The sequence below is a fragment of the Rhamphochromis longiceps genome, linkage group LG10 (assembly GCF_057381845.1).
Source record: "Rhamphochromis longiceps isolate RC_006_pf linkage group LG10, R_longiceps_female_GT1.1, whole genome shotgun sequence".
NCBI classification, from domain to species: domain Eukaryota; kingdom Metazoa; phylum Chordata; class Actinopteri; order Cichliformes; family Cichlidae; genus Rhamphochromis; species Rhamphochromis longiceps.
The window spans coordinates 29080464-29098812 of NC_140566.1; the positions used below are offsets into that span (position 1 = coordinate 29080464).

At 40.0% G+C, this 18349-nt stretch overlaps 1 protein-coding gene across 3 annotated transcripts; it reads left to right on the plus strand.

Moving 5' to 3' along the window:
• The first annotated feature begins 2446 nt into the window (after window positions 1–2446).
• On the plus strand, window positions 2447–17925 carry LOC146661162 (uncharacterized). Of its 3 annotated transcripts, XM_085421233.1 has the most exons (13): window positions 2461–2600; window positions 2737–3538; window positions 8013–8079; window positions 8156–8266; window positions 9896–10027; window positions 12433–12642; window positions 12727–12876; window positions 13004–13066; window positions 13177–13234; window positions 13340–13465; window positions 13552–13666; window positions 15339–15490; window positions 16133–17489. In XM_085421233.1, exons 2-13 carry the CDS (start codon window positions 3056–3058, stop codon window positions 16395–16397), a joined length of 1932 nt encoding a protein of 643 aa, XP_085277359.1. In that variant the 5' UTR covers window positions 2461–2600; window positions 2737–3055; the 3' UTR covers window positions 16398–17489. The 3 variants fall into 3 exon arrangements, with proteins under 3 accessions (XP_085277358.1, XP_085277360.1, XP_085277359.1); XM_085421232.1 differs by having other exon boundaries at window positions 2447–3538; XM_085421234.1 differs by lacking the exon at window positions 16133–17489 and adding an exon at window positions 17496–17925 and having other exon boundaries at window positions 2448–3538.
• The last annotated feature ends 424 nt before the right edge of the window (window positions 17926–18349 follow it).

Here is an 18349-nt window from a genome sequence, read left to right on the forward strand (position 1 = left end):
AACCTGGTCTCCAGTGCCTTGTGAAAAATCTATTTGTGACACCCATAAAAACTCAGTTAAAAAAAGAGCTAAGATGGCAGGCAGTGTTTACAGGTTGTGGCTGTATTTGTCATGTTTGTTGTTGTCATCCTCAAAGAGAAATTATATTTCAGTTTTTTTTGGTCTTCACAGCAATCATTAAGACATATCTAATAGAAGCAAGATTTCAGAAGGTATAAAGTTGGCCTGTGATGCTCGTCTGTATTTCTATTCTTATGTTTTTCTCAAGTTACTTTGCATGATTCAGGGTTCAAAATAATTAGTATATGCTGTATACTTGGCTCTTGAGCAGTGATACTTCCTGCCCCTTAAAATGAACTTTTCCCCTCCCACAAGTGGGTGGGGCTTCTTTACTTACCATATTAGGGATGTCCACCAATGAGATCATACACAGCCAGGTGTGGAAAAAAAACATTTTAAAACCAAATGTTTAAAGCAAAACTGATCCTGTTATACATAATTATTCAAACTTTGATCATGTTAAGAGCAAAGAAAATAGATGACAGAAAATATGGAAGAGCATACTTTAAACAATCTGAAACAAACCACCACACGTATATAGACATGTCTTCAGTACACTTTATTTGATCCTGCTGAAATTATGGCATTTATGTAATAAATATTCTAATATTTTGCATTTTATAGTATTTCATTAGTACTTGAACCATTCAAATGTCTCTCATAGGCTTAAGTTTGTTTGCAGTGTTTTCATCGATTTAGCGAGCTGTGTCTGTTTTAGAAGTTTGGATTGAAATCTTTCTGTCCATATCACTGGCCCTTCCTGATTGACTTAAATGCAGCACTTTCACAACCTTTAACACTTCCTGCCCTGCATTATTTTTGATAACATTCTAATTTTTCATACATGTATATCAGGATTGATGTATCTGTCCTTTCTTTTTTGTAGTGTGACCGTTCGTTTTTTTGTTTTTTGGGGGGGGTTGAGGACATTTCCTATCTGAAAATGAGACTGGAGTGTTTTATGAGATAATATGAGGAGTCATGTATTGTTGCAGCTTGTGAATTCAGAGCACCCCTTTAAAATTCAATAAATTTGATTTGGTAGACTGTTTTGAACAAGTCTCTGCTTTATTTTTTTATTTATTGGACATTACTTCTGCCCATTCTTGGTTATGTTGTTGTAGTGTAAAATTATGGCCACCCAGAGGTGCTGCTGGCTCAAGCTGAGCTGCTGGAGTTGCACTGTAGAGGCTACATTAAGGCATTAAAGCTGGACTTCTTTAAAATAAAGCATATTTTATATGCTTCTTTACATGTGGGGGCTATGGAGATTAAGTTACATTTAAAGTCATTTACCACTGTTAAGAAATCAAAGATATTTTAACAGAATACCATAAGAAATTGCCCTTTTTTTATATAAGTAATTTTAAATGATTTTGGGACATTTTCTAAAATGAGTTTAATTTGAAGTTTACTGTGACATAAAATCTGCATCTATGGAACTGTGGGTAAAATATGATTTATTTATTTTTTATTTTAGTTGTTGAGTTTGAACTTAAATTAGGCTTAAAAAAAATTACGTTTTTTTTTTTTTGGTTAGAAATTGATCGCACTTACTGTTTCTGTCACAGATTTTGATTCAGGAGTCTTTTAGTTCTTTTTCATATACTGTTTATGATATCTGAAGGGATGGCAAACAAAAAGATGAAGTTTGAGGTAGTATGAGGTTGTATTTGTACAGGCTGGATCAGCCCATAAATTCCACCGATGAAGACAAATAAAAACAAAAACAGTCAATTACATACAATATAATAATAATAAAAAAAACAAAAACAAAACACAGTTCAAAGTGCAGTAATGTGCATATTTATTTCTCTTCTTTCTAAAAACAACTGATATTACACCACCAGAAAATGTCATTTACACTAATGAAGCTATCAGTGGAAGGACAGTGTGACAGTTATATTTGATATTTTTTGCCAACATAGCATAAAAACTGCAGAACGCTCAAATGTCAGAAAGACAGGTTTAGTCTGAGCAAGTTGTTTACACAGAAAAAGTCACAAAATTCAAAAAGCTATTTTAGCGTAGGCAAAAAAAACCCTGATGAGTTTCTAGCTGTAAGCTCATGCTGTTTAAGGGATATTGCTCATTGTGACTAAACATTTTAAAAAAATGTTGCATTTATCTCATATCAGCTACATTATACAATATATAAGCATAAATTATAAAATTACTTGTGACTTATCCTTTCATTTTTCATTTACTGTAAAGTAACTATGATTTCATAAAGCTTAAAAATGTACCAATGAGGACCGTGATCACCCCCACCAGCACCGCCAACCCCCCCAGAGACAAAACACTTGAACAATTCTGGCCCCTCCTCCTGTTTCATGTTTTCCCGTCCCCTTTATGTCCCAAAATAAACACACAAACCTGTTGCTCCCAATCTGAAGAGGCACATTTTAGCTCATACACCACGCTGGGCAGCAGGGCCAGCGGGGAGGGTAAAACGTCCAGGAAAATTCAGTAGTAGATGCCCTGCCACGGAGGAGGGTGGCAGAAAATCATTTGCCACTTCAACTGAATTCCTTTGAAAGGTTAATTTGATCATCTCCTACGCGCACTGAGAAAACGATCTGCCCGTGCAGCACATAATCTCTTTTTCCAAGATGTCATTGTGCACGAGTTTTCCATGACTTATAAATAACAACTCTCTGCTCTTGCTTTGGCCAGATGAGAGGGAAGAGTAAGAGAACACGCATGTTGAGAGAAATCCTCCATGGAGCTTGATGGGACTTCAGTGAGTTGCGGTCAAAGGAGTCTGTCTGCGACCTCCTTTTGAAACGTCCTGTGACTTTACTGGAAAAACTTTAATGGAAAACGTCGGATGTCCTTGAAACACTTTTAGAAGGAGTGAGAAGAGAGTGCAGACTTATTTGATTGGTTTAATTTGAGGGGATAGGGTAGAAGTTGAAGGTTTGCTTTAGAGATTTTTGCTGAGGCCCCGTTTCTGGATTGAAACTAAGGGGCGTTGAGGGTTGCTGAAGAAACCATGGATGAAGCTACAGAGCGGGGTCAGGAGGCAGTGATGAACGAGGCTCTCGTTCACTTCGAGGCCACGCTAGAAGCCGCTGTAAGGGAGGTGCACGTGGACGTTAGTGCTTTCAAGCATCGCATTGAGCAGAGGATTGAGGAAATGTGCATTTCCAATGGACCTTTGGCTGAGGCAGTTACCAGACTCCAGGAGGAGAACCTGCAGCTCAGGGCCAAGCTGGAGGCCCTCAGCCACCTGGTGGAGGGTCTCTCAGGGGTGAAGACTGAGGCGAAAGGGAAGAGCAAGGAGCAAAGACTAGAGAACGGCCATATACAAATTCAATCCAAGAGCCAGGAGGAGCAGAAGGGTCTGTTTAACTCTGAAAACAACCAGCCGGGTCAGGCCATGTCCTACGAAGCGTCTGGGCTCAGTGGAGGATCGAGCCAAGCTGCTACCCCAGCCCCTCCTCCATGGAGAGCAAAGAGAAATGCTGAGATTAATGTGAGTATTCAGCCTGTATTTCCACTGAATAAAGAAATACGTAGTAGAATATGTCCAACCCTGTAAGATCAGTAATTAGCAGTGGCAGTGGTCTCAGATGATTAAAAAGAACAACATGAGGGAACCACAGAAGACTTTAGGGGTACGTTTGTGAGTGTGAAGACTTCAAAAACATAAAATCAAAAAGCCTGATGCTTTTTTCTTTAATCTACTTATTGTTTACACATCCAGATAAACTTTGTCATATAGCGTAGCCAGGATTTCAAGGATAGTTCTCTTTTCTCTCTCTCCACATAGACTGTTTACCTGCATGCTACAGCCTGCATCACTTGTCACCCTGCTGACAGGTGATTAGGTGACTCCAGTCGCAAATTAAGACGCTTCTAGAACCAAGAAATGTGTCCCTAGCCTAAAGGTTCTTCACATTCATACAGGTTATAGAGCAGCAACAATTGTAGTATCTCCACCAACAAGGTTGGGTGATGGGTTCTGTTATCTGTTTGTTAGCTGGACAACTCATCTCCATGTGTGTGGAAATTCACCAGAGGTGGAGTGTGACCCTTTGGGGTTGACCTCCAAAGTTAATTTTTTTTTTTTTTTCAGGAATATTAACCTTGACACACAAACACACATACATCAAATTAAAATAAGAAAAACTGGCAAAGACAAACTGAAAAACCCCCAATCTGCTTTTGTATTTTAAGGCTGTAGTAAAATAACCATCTGAAATGCGATTATATGCCACCTGCCTTCACAAATGACAGCTTTTAGTGTTGGAGGGCACCGACGAACTCAACGACAGGCACGCCTGACCCCCGTCCAGCATCGCTGTTAAGCAAACTCTCTCCACATGAATGCTCTGAGCTCCTTCCAAAATTCTTTTTGCATTGCTGCAACATCCCTCTTAACTGGATGCTTCTTAACAGAAATCACATTTGTGTACAATCATTTTATGCAGCCATGACTGCATCATGAAAACTGCTCCTTTCCAGGTGTTGAAAACAAATAACCCTTAAAAGAACAGATGAAGTAAGCCTACCTGATCTCTGTTCATGAAGAGGACACAGCTGAGGGATCTATAGTAAGCCCTCTACACTGTAAAGAGGACAGAGGTCTAGTGGTTATCACTGATTATATACTAAGGTGTCTTTAAGGGGGAAAGAGTTCAATTAATCCTGGTTTATCTTATACAGGGCTTTGGTGTAGCCATTGAATTGATCCTGTTGAATTAAGCTTTCTTCTGATTGGCTGTCCCTCACAAACAAAAGATTAGAAAAGCTGGAGCCAGAGCTGTGTATCTGGGATGACCATATTAGCACATCCATCGTCACTGATATCACAGAGAGCCAAGAGTAGAAAAAAACAGCCTGAAATTGAGTACTTGGAGCAGATTGAAGCCTGAGCTTTTCACTCACAGGGGTTACATTTACATTCACTGATCTCAGTATTTAAAACTTTATTACTATATGTATAAACACATATGACAGAAGTTTAGAAAAAGCATAATAAGTTCATGTTAATAGTCCAGTAATAACAGAGTAATACCATTCAGTTTAATTTAAGCACTAATGAGATTCTGTGTAATCATCCTTTTTGAAACTAACCCCACCACAAACACACACACTTACCCTCTCCCCCACCCCCCATTCTCAGCCTTCTCATCCTCATGACCCGCTTTTATAAGAGCAGGTCCTCCAAAGGGCAAGTGTATTTTTGGCTTTGCGATTCAAAAGAGAGCTGCAGCTCTTCTGAGCTTCTGCATACTCACCAACAACTGCAACTTTCTAGCACACATAAGCACCAGCAAACATGCAAGCAAGAGAATCACGCTGAAGTGATCGCTTGATGCACAATCAAGGGCGAAGCGGATTTAATGAAAAGGGCACAAATAAGAATGGCACGCTGCACGACACGCTTCCAACGGCGGCCTCGGTGCACGTACGAGGGGGGATTGTTCGATATAACTCACATGCACACTCTGATGACAGGTGTATAAATAAATCCACATCCTCTAACCACTCAGGAACCTTGTTTCCCCGCCAGTCCAAGTCTCAGATCTCCTAATGGAAAGTTGAATTGCATCTATATCCCTGTCGGATAAACTCTCCCCCAGCACAAACCCTGAGAGAGACAACCAGCTGTCCCGCCAAAGTGCTCGCCCTGCCAGCATTTCTGTTTGCTGAGGTCACCTGGTCTTTTCCCAAACATTGATCCCCCACTAGTCTAACACACAACAGTTCACCCCCCCCCCCCCCCAAGTTTTTAAATGATCTCACATGATTCTTTACTCCATCATTTTCAACTTTAACAAAGAGACTGTATATAAAAGATGGAAGTAACTAACGGTAAATCACTCACTGTGTTCTGGATATGGATATGCAGACTTACCGCATTTTTGGGGGGCTGTTATGTGGAATTTTTTTACCAGAAGTGGCAGCAGTCAATAACAAAGTGTCAGTGTCAATAAAGGTGGCCACGCCCCTAATGTTAAGCCTCATTATTCAAAGAAAATCCCCCCCAGTAAAGTTAGCTAAAATTAGCTATAAACATCAAACCCTTCTTTTGCACCAGACTATTTATTTCTGATGTAAAGAGATTGATGGGGTTTCACTTCCTTTTGGAGGCAACCCCAAGTGGCCACTAGAGGACCTGCAGTTTTCAGCCTCTTTCAACTTAGTCTTCTTTTTTCAGCCTCAGAGATGGCTTCTTAACTTGCTTGATCTGCCGTCACTCTTCATATTATCCAGGATAAACAGTTAGTAGGACTGGATAAAATAAATCTGGCTCCATGGACGCTCGGATGAGAGACTGTACTCGAAAACAGTGGCTGTCATTCAAGTAGTTATTGTTTATTGCCAGAGCCACATGCCTTAAGATGTAGTGTCTTTAGTGACCAGCAGGAAATCTCTGCTGTCAACACCAGATGTTCATACTCAACTTCAACTTCTTAAATAATACCTATAAACACCCGGCAGACTGGAAACAACACGACTGGAAGATATCTGAAGAATCTAAACACACACTTAATAAATACTTTTTAAAATGCTTTGCATGAGTTTTCTATGAATCAGCTTGTTAGTAACTCTCACTGCACGTTGAAAATGAAGTGACTGATACATGGAACTAAAGAGAACATCAAAAGGTTATTAAACCAAAACAATGAGGTTAAAGAAGTTAAAATGCTATATAGAGCTGAGTGGAACTCCAGAAGGGAGTTATAATATATCGTTAAGAAAAGTGCATTAGCTTGATTGCTTGCATCCATTCATCCATCTTGTTAATTTTTCTAGAGCTAGGTTTTCAGGGGGCTGGAGCCCATCCCACTTGAGACTGTTTGAGAGGTGTAGTGCACTCTGGACAGGTCACCAGTCCATCACAGGGCTAACACAGAGACAGACAGATATTCATGCTCACATCCACACCTTCAGCTAATTCAGGTAAATCACTGGGCTCGGGGAGGAAGCCAGAGCACCCCCTGCAAACTTGAGCCCAAGCTGACCAGGAGGTTTGAACCTATAATTTTATTTTCTTTGTTGTAAGGGATAGCCACCACTGTGTTTGTGTGTTGGTATCTAACCAAAGCATGTTTCTAAGAAGGAGGAGGTTGTTGGGTGTTAACCCATTTAGAGGTTGCAGATACTATCGAGGGTCAGATGGAGTCAGACATCAGCTACTGTGGAGCCTTCAGATGATCATGGTGCTAATCTCCCTCTCGATGACAGACTGGATATATACGCTGTGCTATGAGCACTGCTCGTCTCTGGAAAGCAAAAGGCTCCGGGGTGGGAGGTGGACTGAATACAGGCCAAAGCTTTGTGCTGATATACTTAGGTGCTGTTGAAGCTGCTCAACCTAACTCTCATTTCCAAAGCATCCATTTGGGGCTATATTGGGACGTAAGAAGAGTGCAGCGGAAACTCTTGCAAAGGGGCTGATTGCAAAATCTAAAATAGCCTCTCAGTGGGAACACGGGTTTGTTGGCCACAGCTGTCATTAAAGGAGAAGCTGTCAGCCGTTAACAGCTGAAGATCACACATCCAGAGAAGTGAGCACAGACACGCACACACACAAACAAGTTTGCGATGAGTGATAAAGGTCTAAAATTAATTTTAGCTGTGCACAACAAAAGCAAACTGTGAGAGGTCCAGTGAATAAAGTTACCAACGCAAATGTATAAACACAATATAAACACTGTATATGTTGCATAACTTGTTTAACATGCAAATGATCGACTCATTTGCTCCTCATCCCACCCCCTCATGCTTTCCAAAATGCTAATGTCCAATATCTCCACTCTTACAAACGCAGCCACATGAAGCAACGATGATTTTATTGGACGTTCCCTCAAAGTGATCATTGAACCCTGAAAATGCTTTAATCATCAAAAAATCCTCAGTAATGATAATGTTAGTTTATAATTGTTCATCGAAATAAAAGAAGTGGGTGTTTTGACTTCTTTGCCTCACCTAAACAGGGAACTGAAGCAAGAGGGGAGAAGAATATCGCTCATGTAGCCACCACCACGCAAGAGAAACAGGAAGGTAGGCAGCTTCACCTGCACATCCAGACATTTTACTCTTCAAGCTGGTTTCATTGTTGGGTTCGTGTTCTCTGCAGACCCTGATGTAACCCAGACTGCAGAAGCTGCTCCTCAGTCCCACCGAGCTCTGACCGCCATCACCAAACCGACCTCAGAGTCTTCATCTGTGGAAACGCCCAGCAGGCCCGGTCAGTTCATGTCCTTTATGGTTGGATTTACAGAAAGACATTTAAAGTGATCTTCAGCTCAAACTTGAGCTTTTATGTTTCATCTGCTACACTGACGTTGAATAATACCAGGGAACAAAGTAAATGCATGCAAGTCTAAAAAACCCGAAATGATATCCACAAAACCAAATATTTTTCTGTATTTTGCTTGCAGTGTTTTGTATATACCTCACAGAATCCAAAATATCCCATTTTAAAATGCATTTCCTCTCACTGGTTATACTTATTCCATCTTATTTCATGCCATAAAACCCAGATGTTGTTTGCGCTTGCAGATATTTATATTGGCATTAAAACTGAGCTGTAAAACTGTGCACTGCAGTGGATTGTATTTACAGTTGTGATCAGAAGTTTATGTACACTAATCTTGGGGAAGAAAGTCATGGTAATTTGTGTTTTTTAGTGCTGTTTCTTTTTTATCTGTTCTTTTATTTATACATACATGCTCACTAATATTTGGTTAAATGCACGTTGCTTTTGATATCCATCAAGCTTCTTTACATTCACGACTGAATATTTGACCCCTCTTTTTGGTAAAATTCATTTAAATCGGTTGATTTCCCACGATCGACTTTGTCTTTAAGCATAGTCCACAAATGTTCAATAGGTTGAGGTTGATCTTTGGCGAGGCCATTCAAGGAACTCAATCTTAGCTAACCAGCTCTAATGTGTGCTTGGGATCATTGTCTTGTTGGAACACTCAGTTTCAACTATACAGCTGTTTATTTGAGGTGAAGTTGAATTATTTTGAGGTAGTTTTGCTTTTTTCTTATTCCATCCACTGTTTATAATGTACCAGTGCCTCTGGCAGCAAAATAGCCCCAGAGCATGATGCTACCACCACCATGCTTGAAAGTTGGTACGGTATTCTTAGGTTTGTAAACTTCACCCTTTCTTTGTCATTGTGGCCAGATAGCTTAATCTTTGCCTCATCTGACCATAAAACGTTTCTTCAGAAGTCAGTTGGCTTTTTGACGTGGGCAGCTGCAGATTTGGGTCAAGCTTGAAGGAATCGTTTTTGGAGCAGAGGCTTCTTTCTCTGCACCGTTTCACTGTGGACAGAGGTGCTGGTATTCCAACAGTTTCATGTTCATGGCAGGCTTGAGCCTTGGTGGTTCCTGGCTTGTTCATGAACATCCTAACCAATTTCCTCTCTCTCGGCACATTGGTGGGACATCCATATAATTTATATAGAATTTTTGAACTAATAACCTTGGAATCTGCAGTTGTTTAGAAATTAATCAAAGAGACCTTCCCAGCTTATGTAAATCTACAATTCTCCTTCTTCGATCTTCACTGAGTTTCTTGGATTTTCGTCTTGTTTTGAGTATGAGATGAGTGCTATCAAACAAATCCTTAGCATGGCATGGCAACTGTAAATGCACAATTTTTGTTTTTTTTTCAGTGTCAAAAGCCAACTCTGAAGTTCCATGTGGGGAACCTGTCTAATATTGTAGACTAGACAATTTACCTTACAGTAAAAAGCACCTTGAGACGACTGCTGTTGTGAACCGAACACTACTGACAACAACAACAAACTACAACAAAAGCCATCACTTCCATTTGGACTTTGGATTATTTCTTTTTCAGATGCTGATGAACCCCAGCCTCATCTTCCGGTGACGGCCATGACAACTAGAGCCAGTTCAGAGGCAGCTAAACCCGCTCAGTCTGCAGCACCTAAAGCAGCAGGCGAAGCCGGAGAATATCCTTTTATAAGAGGTCAGTTAGTTTCTCTTTATGATTATTTGTTAGGATGCTAACCTTCAGGACATGGACACACCTTATAATACAAAAAGTATCAGGTCAGGGCGCCTGGAGGAATTTAGTCCTCAATTAAATATGAAAATGTCTATGCATAAGTGGCCTTGATTTTAAATACAGAGAGCAGAAGTTCACCTGTCATTCAAGATATACAATTTAGCTGATACCATGAAATATATGAAGTGCAAAATAAACACATGAAGTCATTTTTAGTTCTTTAGTTTTAATTCATTGACGAGGTGGCGTCTTTTTTCACGGTCCGTAGGTATTCAGCAAACTCCTGGATCAATTTAACTTTCTGTTGGTTACAAAATCCACCTTTTTTTTTAGCTTAGTTATGATTTCATCAGCGAAAACAAACTCACCTACGACAAAGTGAGGAAAACAGAGTGAGGCAGCATCCGTGTCAGCAGTATCAGACGATCTTTGCACCCCTATACTGTGACAGAGAGGTGCAGTACTTTCAACAAATCCATTCTTTTTTTTCTTGGCTCGACAAAACCTAAAGTCACACTAAGAGACAACGGGTACGCTTTCTGTTCCAGGCTCTGAGCGCTCTATGTGTAATTTCATCGTTCATGTGCTCAAAATTGGCCTGCTGAGTGTTGCCTACTTCAGTCAGACACATCATCAGAGGAGCAGGGGATAAAGATACCCAAAAAAGATTTTAAAAATAAGAATGAGACAGCAAAGGGTGATGGAGAGAGAAGAACAGCAAGAGAGCAGCACTGCAGAATACCTTTAATCTTTTGATCTATTTATTCTACTCTCACTGCTGCCATTTATTTCTAACAGGACAGCTGTTTAGAGGTAATCATTCAATTTAACACTGAAAGCTACTCAGTGTGTATTGCTCTAGCTGCTAGAGCAATACACGCTGCTAGCTATTACCTTTGGATACTTCATGCTAGAGTCTAGCATGAAGTATCCAAAGGTAATAGCTAGCATTAGCACAAAACTTAATTAAATAATTGACAAAAAATAGTTTCCCCCTTTTTATGATGGTATGCCAACAAACATGCTGATGTTTCCACCTTGTTACGTTCGTTAGAGCTTGAAGCGAAATATAAGCGAAATAACATCAGTGCCAGTTTGCGCTGCTGTAGCTTAACCACACGACTTCCTTTTATTTAGATAGTAAATTATAGATCATCAGGTAAATCCAATCCAATGCAATCCAATCCAATTTTATTTATAAAGCACTTTAAAATACCCAGCACAGGACCAAAGTGCTGTACAGAAAATAAGTTAAAAACAATAGAATAACAGAAAACAGCAAAAATAAATAAATAAAACACCTAATACATGAAAAATTAAAACAGCCCTATATTAAAAAACAAGATAGAGCAACATAGATTCAACTAAAATAAAACTAAAACTAAAACCAACATCTCACACGGTGTCAGGGGTCAGGGTAAAGAGGTGGGTTCTCAGGAGTGATTTAAAAACAGGCAGAGAGGAGGCCTGTCTAATCTCTAAAGGGAGATTGTTCCACAGTTTTGGAGCTGCTACAGCAAAAGCAGGATCTCCTCTAAGTTTACGCTCAGTCCTGGGTACATTCAGGAACAGCTGTAGTAAAAAATGTTCCTGCAGCAGAGAATCTGTATCACACTTACAGCATGCAAAATATGAAAAGGATCATCAAAAATGTGGTGCTTACAGATGATTTCACACAGAAACTCTGAACATATTTTAACACAGCCAGCTCCGACACTGTAAAAAAAAGTTTGTTAAAAAACTTTAAAATGGCAGCAGAAATAAACTGTAAAATCCAAAACAGTAGATCTCCGTAGTAGAAACAGTTAGTGGCTGTAAATTAAGAAACAAGACATCATTTTAATTTTTACCGTCATAATATGTAGACATATTTTTACTGTGAACATATTTTTTTCGCTAACATTTTCCTGCATATGCTACAATGTCACAAGTAAGAGTTAGTTTTTGTCTGAATTACATATTTTACAATTATGTCTAAAACATTTCTACAGAAAGAAGATGTCATGTTTGTTAAATCATTTTGATTTCAAGGTAACATATTTGTATTAAAACTTTAGCAATTAGTTTATTAATTAGCTGATTGACAAACATTTATTCAGCAACTATTTTGATTAACGGTTTCAGTTGCTTTCAGAGGGAAAAATGCAAAACACTGCTTTTAAGATTAGAATGAAAACTTTCCTCTTTAAAGCTTGTGGTCAGGCCTGGATCAGGGCTCTGTGTGGGTTCAGGAAAACCTAGTCTTGACTTTTTTTTCCATTGTGAACCCAACAGTGGAGAAGTGTCTTTAAGTGTTTTACACTTTAGGTTTTTTAGTGATTTAGGTTCTTTCCTGTTTTAATGCTGTATCATCTCCATCTGTGCAGGTGGAGCGAAGGAACAAAGGCCCCAGGCATCCCAGGATCAGTCAGCCTCTGTGTCTCAGACTCTCCCCCATCTTCCTCTCACAGTGTTAACCAAAAGCAGCTCTGACACTCCTGCTTCATCTAAATCTGATCCCAAAGCGGTTTCAGCGCCAAACCCTTCGATGCCAGAGTCACCGACGATAAAGCGCTGCGAATATCCATTTAGACGTGGTGCGTGCACTGCCGAAGTATCAGCAACGGTGTTTTGTTTGGCCCCCTATTTTTAAAACACGCTTTATTTCATCTCCTCTTTAGACACCAGTGAAGCCAAGCCCCACTCGCCTCTCTCTGCCATGACCAAACCCAACACGGAGTCTTCTTCCTCTGCTTTAACGGTTCAGTCTTCAAGCCTTTCAGCTTCACAGGACGCTGCAGTGAAACCTGGAGAGTATCCCTTTAAACGTGGTGAGTCTGACCGAGGCCGTCTGCTTCTCATCTGTTCCTATTTCCATTATTTTTACAGTTATTATTACCTGTTATTTATTTTTATGTTGTATCTTCCTTTAACTCTTGACTCTTGTTTTCAATTTAGTGCCAGTACTTAAGACACCCAGCCCCAGTTTAAAGAGAAGTGTGAGCTTCCCTCAGTCTGCAGGTAAAGCTTCTTCAGGCCTATTAAAACAGATAAAAGAAGCTTGTGAGTTCTCTCTGGTTATGCCTACTCATCACTTGTTGCCACCCCCCCCCCCCCTTTTTTTTTTACAGAAAAATTACTTCCCTCCAAATCAATCATAAAATCTGGCTTCTCACCTAATTTGGAGAAGTAAGTTTTGATCAACAGCCCTGATTAATCTGAATGGCTGCTTCAGTCAAACTTCATCCAACTCCATCCTGATGTTTCGTGTTGTTGTCCGCTGTTTCTCCACAGGAGAGCGAACAAGCCAGTGGGGGGCGACTTTAAGCAGGACGTGATGAAGTCCCAAACGCTTCCACGCTCCAATGGCGCTCAAGCAAAGCGAGCCTTGTTTGAGAGGATGAACTCAGAGCCTATAAAGTAACAGAATACAAAATAAGTTCTGCTTTTTCACCTTTTGTCACTCTTTATTCTGCCATAAAATAAGCTGTGTTTGTCTCCAACAGGCCAAAAGACTCGAAGCCTAAACTGAAGCGGTCTCAGAGCTTTGGCGTGTCCAGTGCCAGTGGTATAAAACAGATCCTCTTGGAGTGGTGTCGCTCCAAAACCATTGGCTATCAGGTATGACAAGCTGGATATACATTTCTGTTCTCTTCCAGTTAGTAGCTCTAAAACTAATTTTTCTATCATTATTTTTAAAACTTGAACATTTGAATAGCTTCATTGTTTGTGACAGCTGGGGGGAAAAATAAAGGTATAAAACTACCATTCTGCTCCAGTACTGTATCTGATGGTTATTTCCACAGACTGTATATAAAGGATGGGTGTAGTCACCATGATGTCACCCACTGGTTTCTGGACGACAGACATCTAAAAGATAGATGGAAAAGATGGATCTGTGGAAATGCCTTGAACCTGCATTCTTTTTAACAGCCACCAGGGGGAGATAAGTTTTAGTCTCACTGAGGTTGTTCCAGAGTTGCCCGCCATATCCTCCTGAGAACCAGCCGATTCATTTATGTCCTCTGTAATGGACATTTGTTTTTGGTCTATATCTTTTGACTTATTTGAGCTATCCTAATAAGTCCTGATCGAATAAATAGAAGACATCCTGGTCTTTCCATTGATATCTCTTGTGTTTGGGTGGACTCTTAGCTCCAAAGAGGAAGGAAATCACAAAGTTCAATGGGAAGCCCTTTTTTTTTTTTGGATGTGATACAATCACTGGTGCTGTGGAAAAATGTGTATATTCCCTGATAGGTTGACAATATTTCCTGGAGGTTTCTGGCTCTCACTGGGTGAAACTAGGTTCAAAGAAGGTCTTTCACAAAAATCTTCCTAGTGGTTGTATTAATTGCGACCAGATTGCCCCTGATGTCTTTAGTTTTTTTGTGTTTGTCTGCAAATACTTACTAACAAGTAGCTGAGCAATAGTAAAACTTGAAATAGTGCAATGCAAACCGTAAATCAAGAAGGTTCACCTTCAAAATAAAAGTTTCACTTTAGTGCTGCGACCAACATGTTTCAAAAGGTGGAGCTTTTACTTGGAAGGCAAATTGTCTGCGTTTTTGGTCTGTGTTGCACTTTTTCAAGTTTCACTACAGCTTGGAGTGTAGCTAGACGGTGTTTTAGAGACGTCCATCACTTCCATTCAAACTATGACTGCAGTCATTTTTGCCAGCCAGTTGGAGAATACATACCTTTCGCTAGCAACAGGAGTTTCCAGATGGTTGAGGGCTAATCTATAGATCTGTGTGACAGAGGCTTTGGCAATCATTTTTGCATCAACCTCCGCCTATCACTTAGTTGGTTGGCAATTTTTCTTGTCACTTGGTCTTACACTGTCACTGTGAGTTTTACAATGGTGGACAAGTTAACGTCACATGGTTAGTGGTCACATATCTGCAAAACATCAGTTAAAGACAGTAAAGACACTGCTTTCAGCACTGATCTGAAAACACCAATCTCAAGGCGTCAGAATGGGATCTGGCAAACCAGTGGTTGACCTCTGGCTGCTGCACTCTGGACTCATTCGATTTGCCAACATGAAGTCTTTTTCAGGTTGCGTGCTAAGTTATCAGCTACCGCTAGAAAGCTTCGTTAATAAGCTGTATCCATAAAGAGGTTCATAGCAAAGCAAAGATTGAACTTTATGGACGGGCGGTCTTCACCTCTTGAGCTTTCTGGCTGGTAATTTCATCAGGAAGAGATACTGTGTATTAGTGAATATTGCCAGCTTTGCTCTGAGTGAATAAATAAATGAAAAAGAAACACATGACTGTTTTTCTCTCAGAACATAGACATTCAGAACTTCTCGTCCAGCTGGAGCGATGGGATGGCCTTCTGCGCCCTGGTCCATTCCTTCTTCCCTCTGGAGTTTGACTACAACTCTCTGGACTCTTCAAACCGCAAACACAACTTGGAGCTGGCCTTCACCACCGCAGAGTAAGCTGGCTCGAAGAGCCACTGAGTGACTGTGCAGTGTGATAAAAGGTCTGTTTTAGGTGGAATAATAAATTGCTGAAGCCAGGAGAGGTGACACTCTTGCAACAAAAAACTAAATTTACCAGGTTTAACCCTGTAACGTCAAGTGTATCGTGTTTGATGCATGAATTTATGAGAACGTTACATCATCAGTGTAATTTTTAACTCTAACCTACTTTGGTTTGTTTAAGATTTAAAAACTGTGAGGAATAAATTGCCCAAGTGGTTGGCTATAGCAATTATTACAAAAATTAAAACTAATATATGCATTCTGATACTTACAGAAGGCTTGATAAACAAAATTACAATTTTCTGCCAATTCAGTTCAGGTTTTACTGGATTAAAATAATTAAGGGAAAAAAGTTTGATATATTTGGAAATATAAAGTCATAAATTTGTGAGAAAACACAAGGGAGATTGGAATTTTAAAGCCTTACATGTGAGAAGTAAATTCAAAGAGTCTCAGTGAATATTGGACTTTCCCCCCCATAAATGTATAACCTTATTCTCAATGAATATCACTCTAAAAATGATTTCTGGATTACAGTTTTTCCATCCATCCATCCATCCATCCATCCATTCGCTTCCGCTTATCCTTTTCAGGGTCGCGGGAGCCAATCCCAGCTGTCATAGGGCGAGAGGCGGGGTACACCCTGGACAGGTCGCCAGTCTGTCGCAGGGCCAACACACAGGGACAGACAACCATTCACACTCACATTCACACCTAGTGGCAATTTGGATTATCCAATTAACCTATCCCCACAAGCTGCATGTCTTTGGACGGTGGGAGGAAGCCGGAGTACCCGGAGAGAACCCACGCAGACACGGGGAGAACATGCAAACTCCACACAGAAAGACCCCGGCCTGATGGTGGAATTGAACTCAGGACCTTCCTGCTGTGCGGCAACAGTGCTAACCACCGTGCCACCGTGCTGCCATTACAGTTTTTATCATCTAAAAATCCTCCAGGATATAGTTCTTAAATTAATCATGTTAAACCCAGAGATTACACGTTTTAATTTTTCACAAAAATGCTTTTTAAAAAAAATTTATATGTATTTTTTTTTTAAATTTGACTTATTTCATTTACGTAGCATGGCTCCAATAGGAAATCATAGCGGTGATTGCTTTGTTTTGCTAATGTTTTCAAACACAGTGCTAATTGCTAAGTGTCTAATTTGTCAGTTAATAATGATTCAAACACAGGCAGGTTCATACTGAGCACCAGTGACAGGAAAGAGTCTGGAGACAGACGGCGGGGTCAGTGGGACAAGTTGGGATGGAGGCAGATGATGTAGCGAGCCCTAAAAGAGAGCAGCTGAAAGAAGAAGATAAATGTATCAGTTTAAGCACTAAAAGGACGTTCATGGTTTTGGTTAAAATGTAACCTTTTCCACTTATTTTGTGGGCTTGTTTCCTTGGTTACCATAGTGAAGCATCCTCTCTCAAGAATCCCACTAGTACTTCCTGTTTCAACATCACTTTCAGCATTAGCATGACTGTTACAAGAAAAAGAAGGGAAAATTTAATACCCAAACAAATAGATTAATCTTTCATCACTAATTGATAGTTTAGTCATGAAATTAATAATAATTGATAAATCATTAACTTTGTTTGTGTAGTGAAGATCACCCTTTGAATAACAGCACTGTCAAAGGTGTGGCCACTGGAGATTTATTCATTACATTTATTAACTCTTTAAAAAAATTACATGAGAGGGTTCTTTTGTTTGCTTACATCCTAAACAACTTTGAACTATGTAAACATGACACTGGCAACAACAGCCACTAGTTTACTCCTATTTTACGTTGCATTGATTTGCTCATAAAACATAATAATCTACAGTCGTACACATTTGGATGTGCTTTAAAAAAAAGAGCGGCTGTTTTAGTTTTTGTTCATATGCAAATACATTTATTGCTTATTGAACTGCTTTCTGTTTTATTCACCTTTATTTCTGTTTCAGAGAGCAGGCTGACTGTCTGCGTCTGATCGAGGTGGACGACATGCTGGAGATGGGGGACAAGCCAGACCCCATGTGTGTGTTTACATACGTCCAGTCTCTCTACAACCACCTGAAGAAGTTTGAATAACTCTTGAATCAGAGCACGTCCCGAAGCCTACATGGCGCTGACCACGGTGTGCTGTGAACACTTTGAGCCTAAAGTGAAGCAAGCTAACAGGAAATCTCAGTTGTCTGTGGCCAATCACAAATATGTTCATCAGTTTTATACTGTGTGTGTGTACCTGTACTCACCTGCTTCCCACAGTTTCTTCAGCATTTATAGTGGATTTCTTAAAATATAGTTTCCTGTGGCTGTTTCACATCAAATAAGGACACAAACATCACATGTAATAAAAGGAAGCGTTGTCTGCAAATGAGCAATGTCGTTTTCTTATTATTATTCTTACTTTAGACCCGGAAGTAGGATTCGTCGCGTCATCACTGAACAACCGGATAGGCTGCACACTGGCTAATGTGCATGTGGGGTGTAACTTACTGTAAATATACTGTAAATATTGCGATTATCAAGAATCCCCCCCCCCCCCCCCCTTTTTGGCACACTAACATGTTTCAGATCATCAAAGAAATTTTATTGATAGACAAAGATAACTTGAATTAATCCAAAAAAAAGCTATGGAAACCTACCTGTCCCTATGTGAAAAAGTAATTTCCCCTAAACCTAATAACTGGTTGTGCCACCCTTCACTAAGAACTGCTTTTGTAACCTCCTGGATGAGTCATTGATTATGTTGGCTACTCCTTGGAAGATTCACCACTGTTCCAAGTTTTCTCCATTTGTATATAATGGCTCTCAA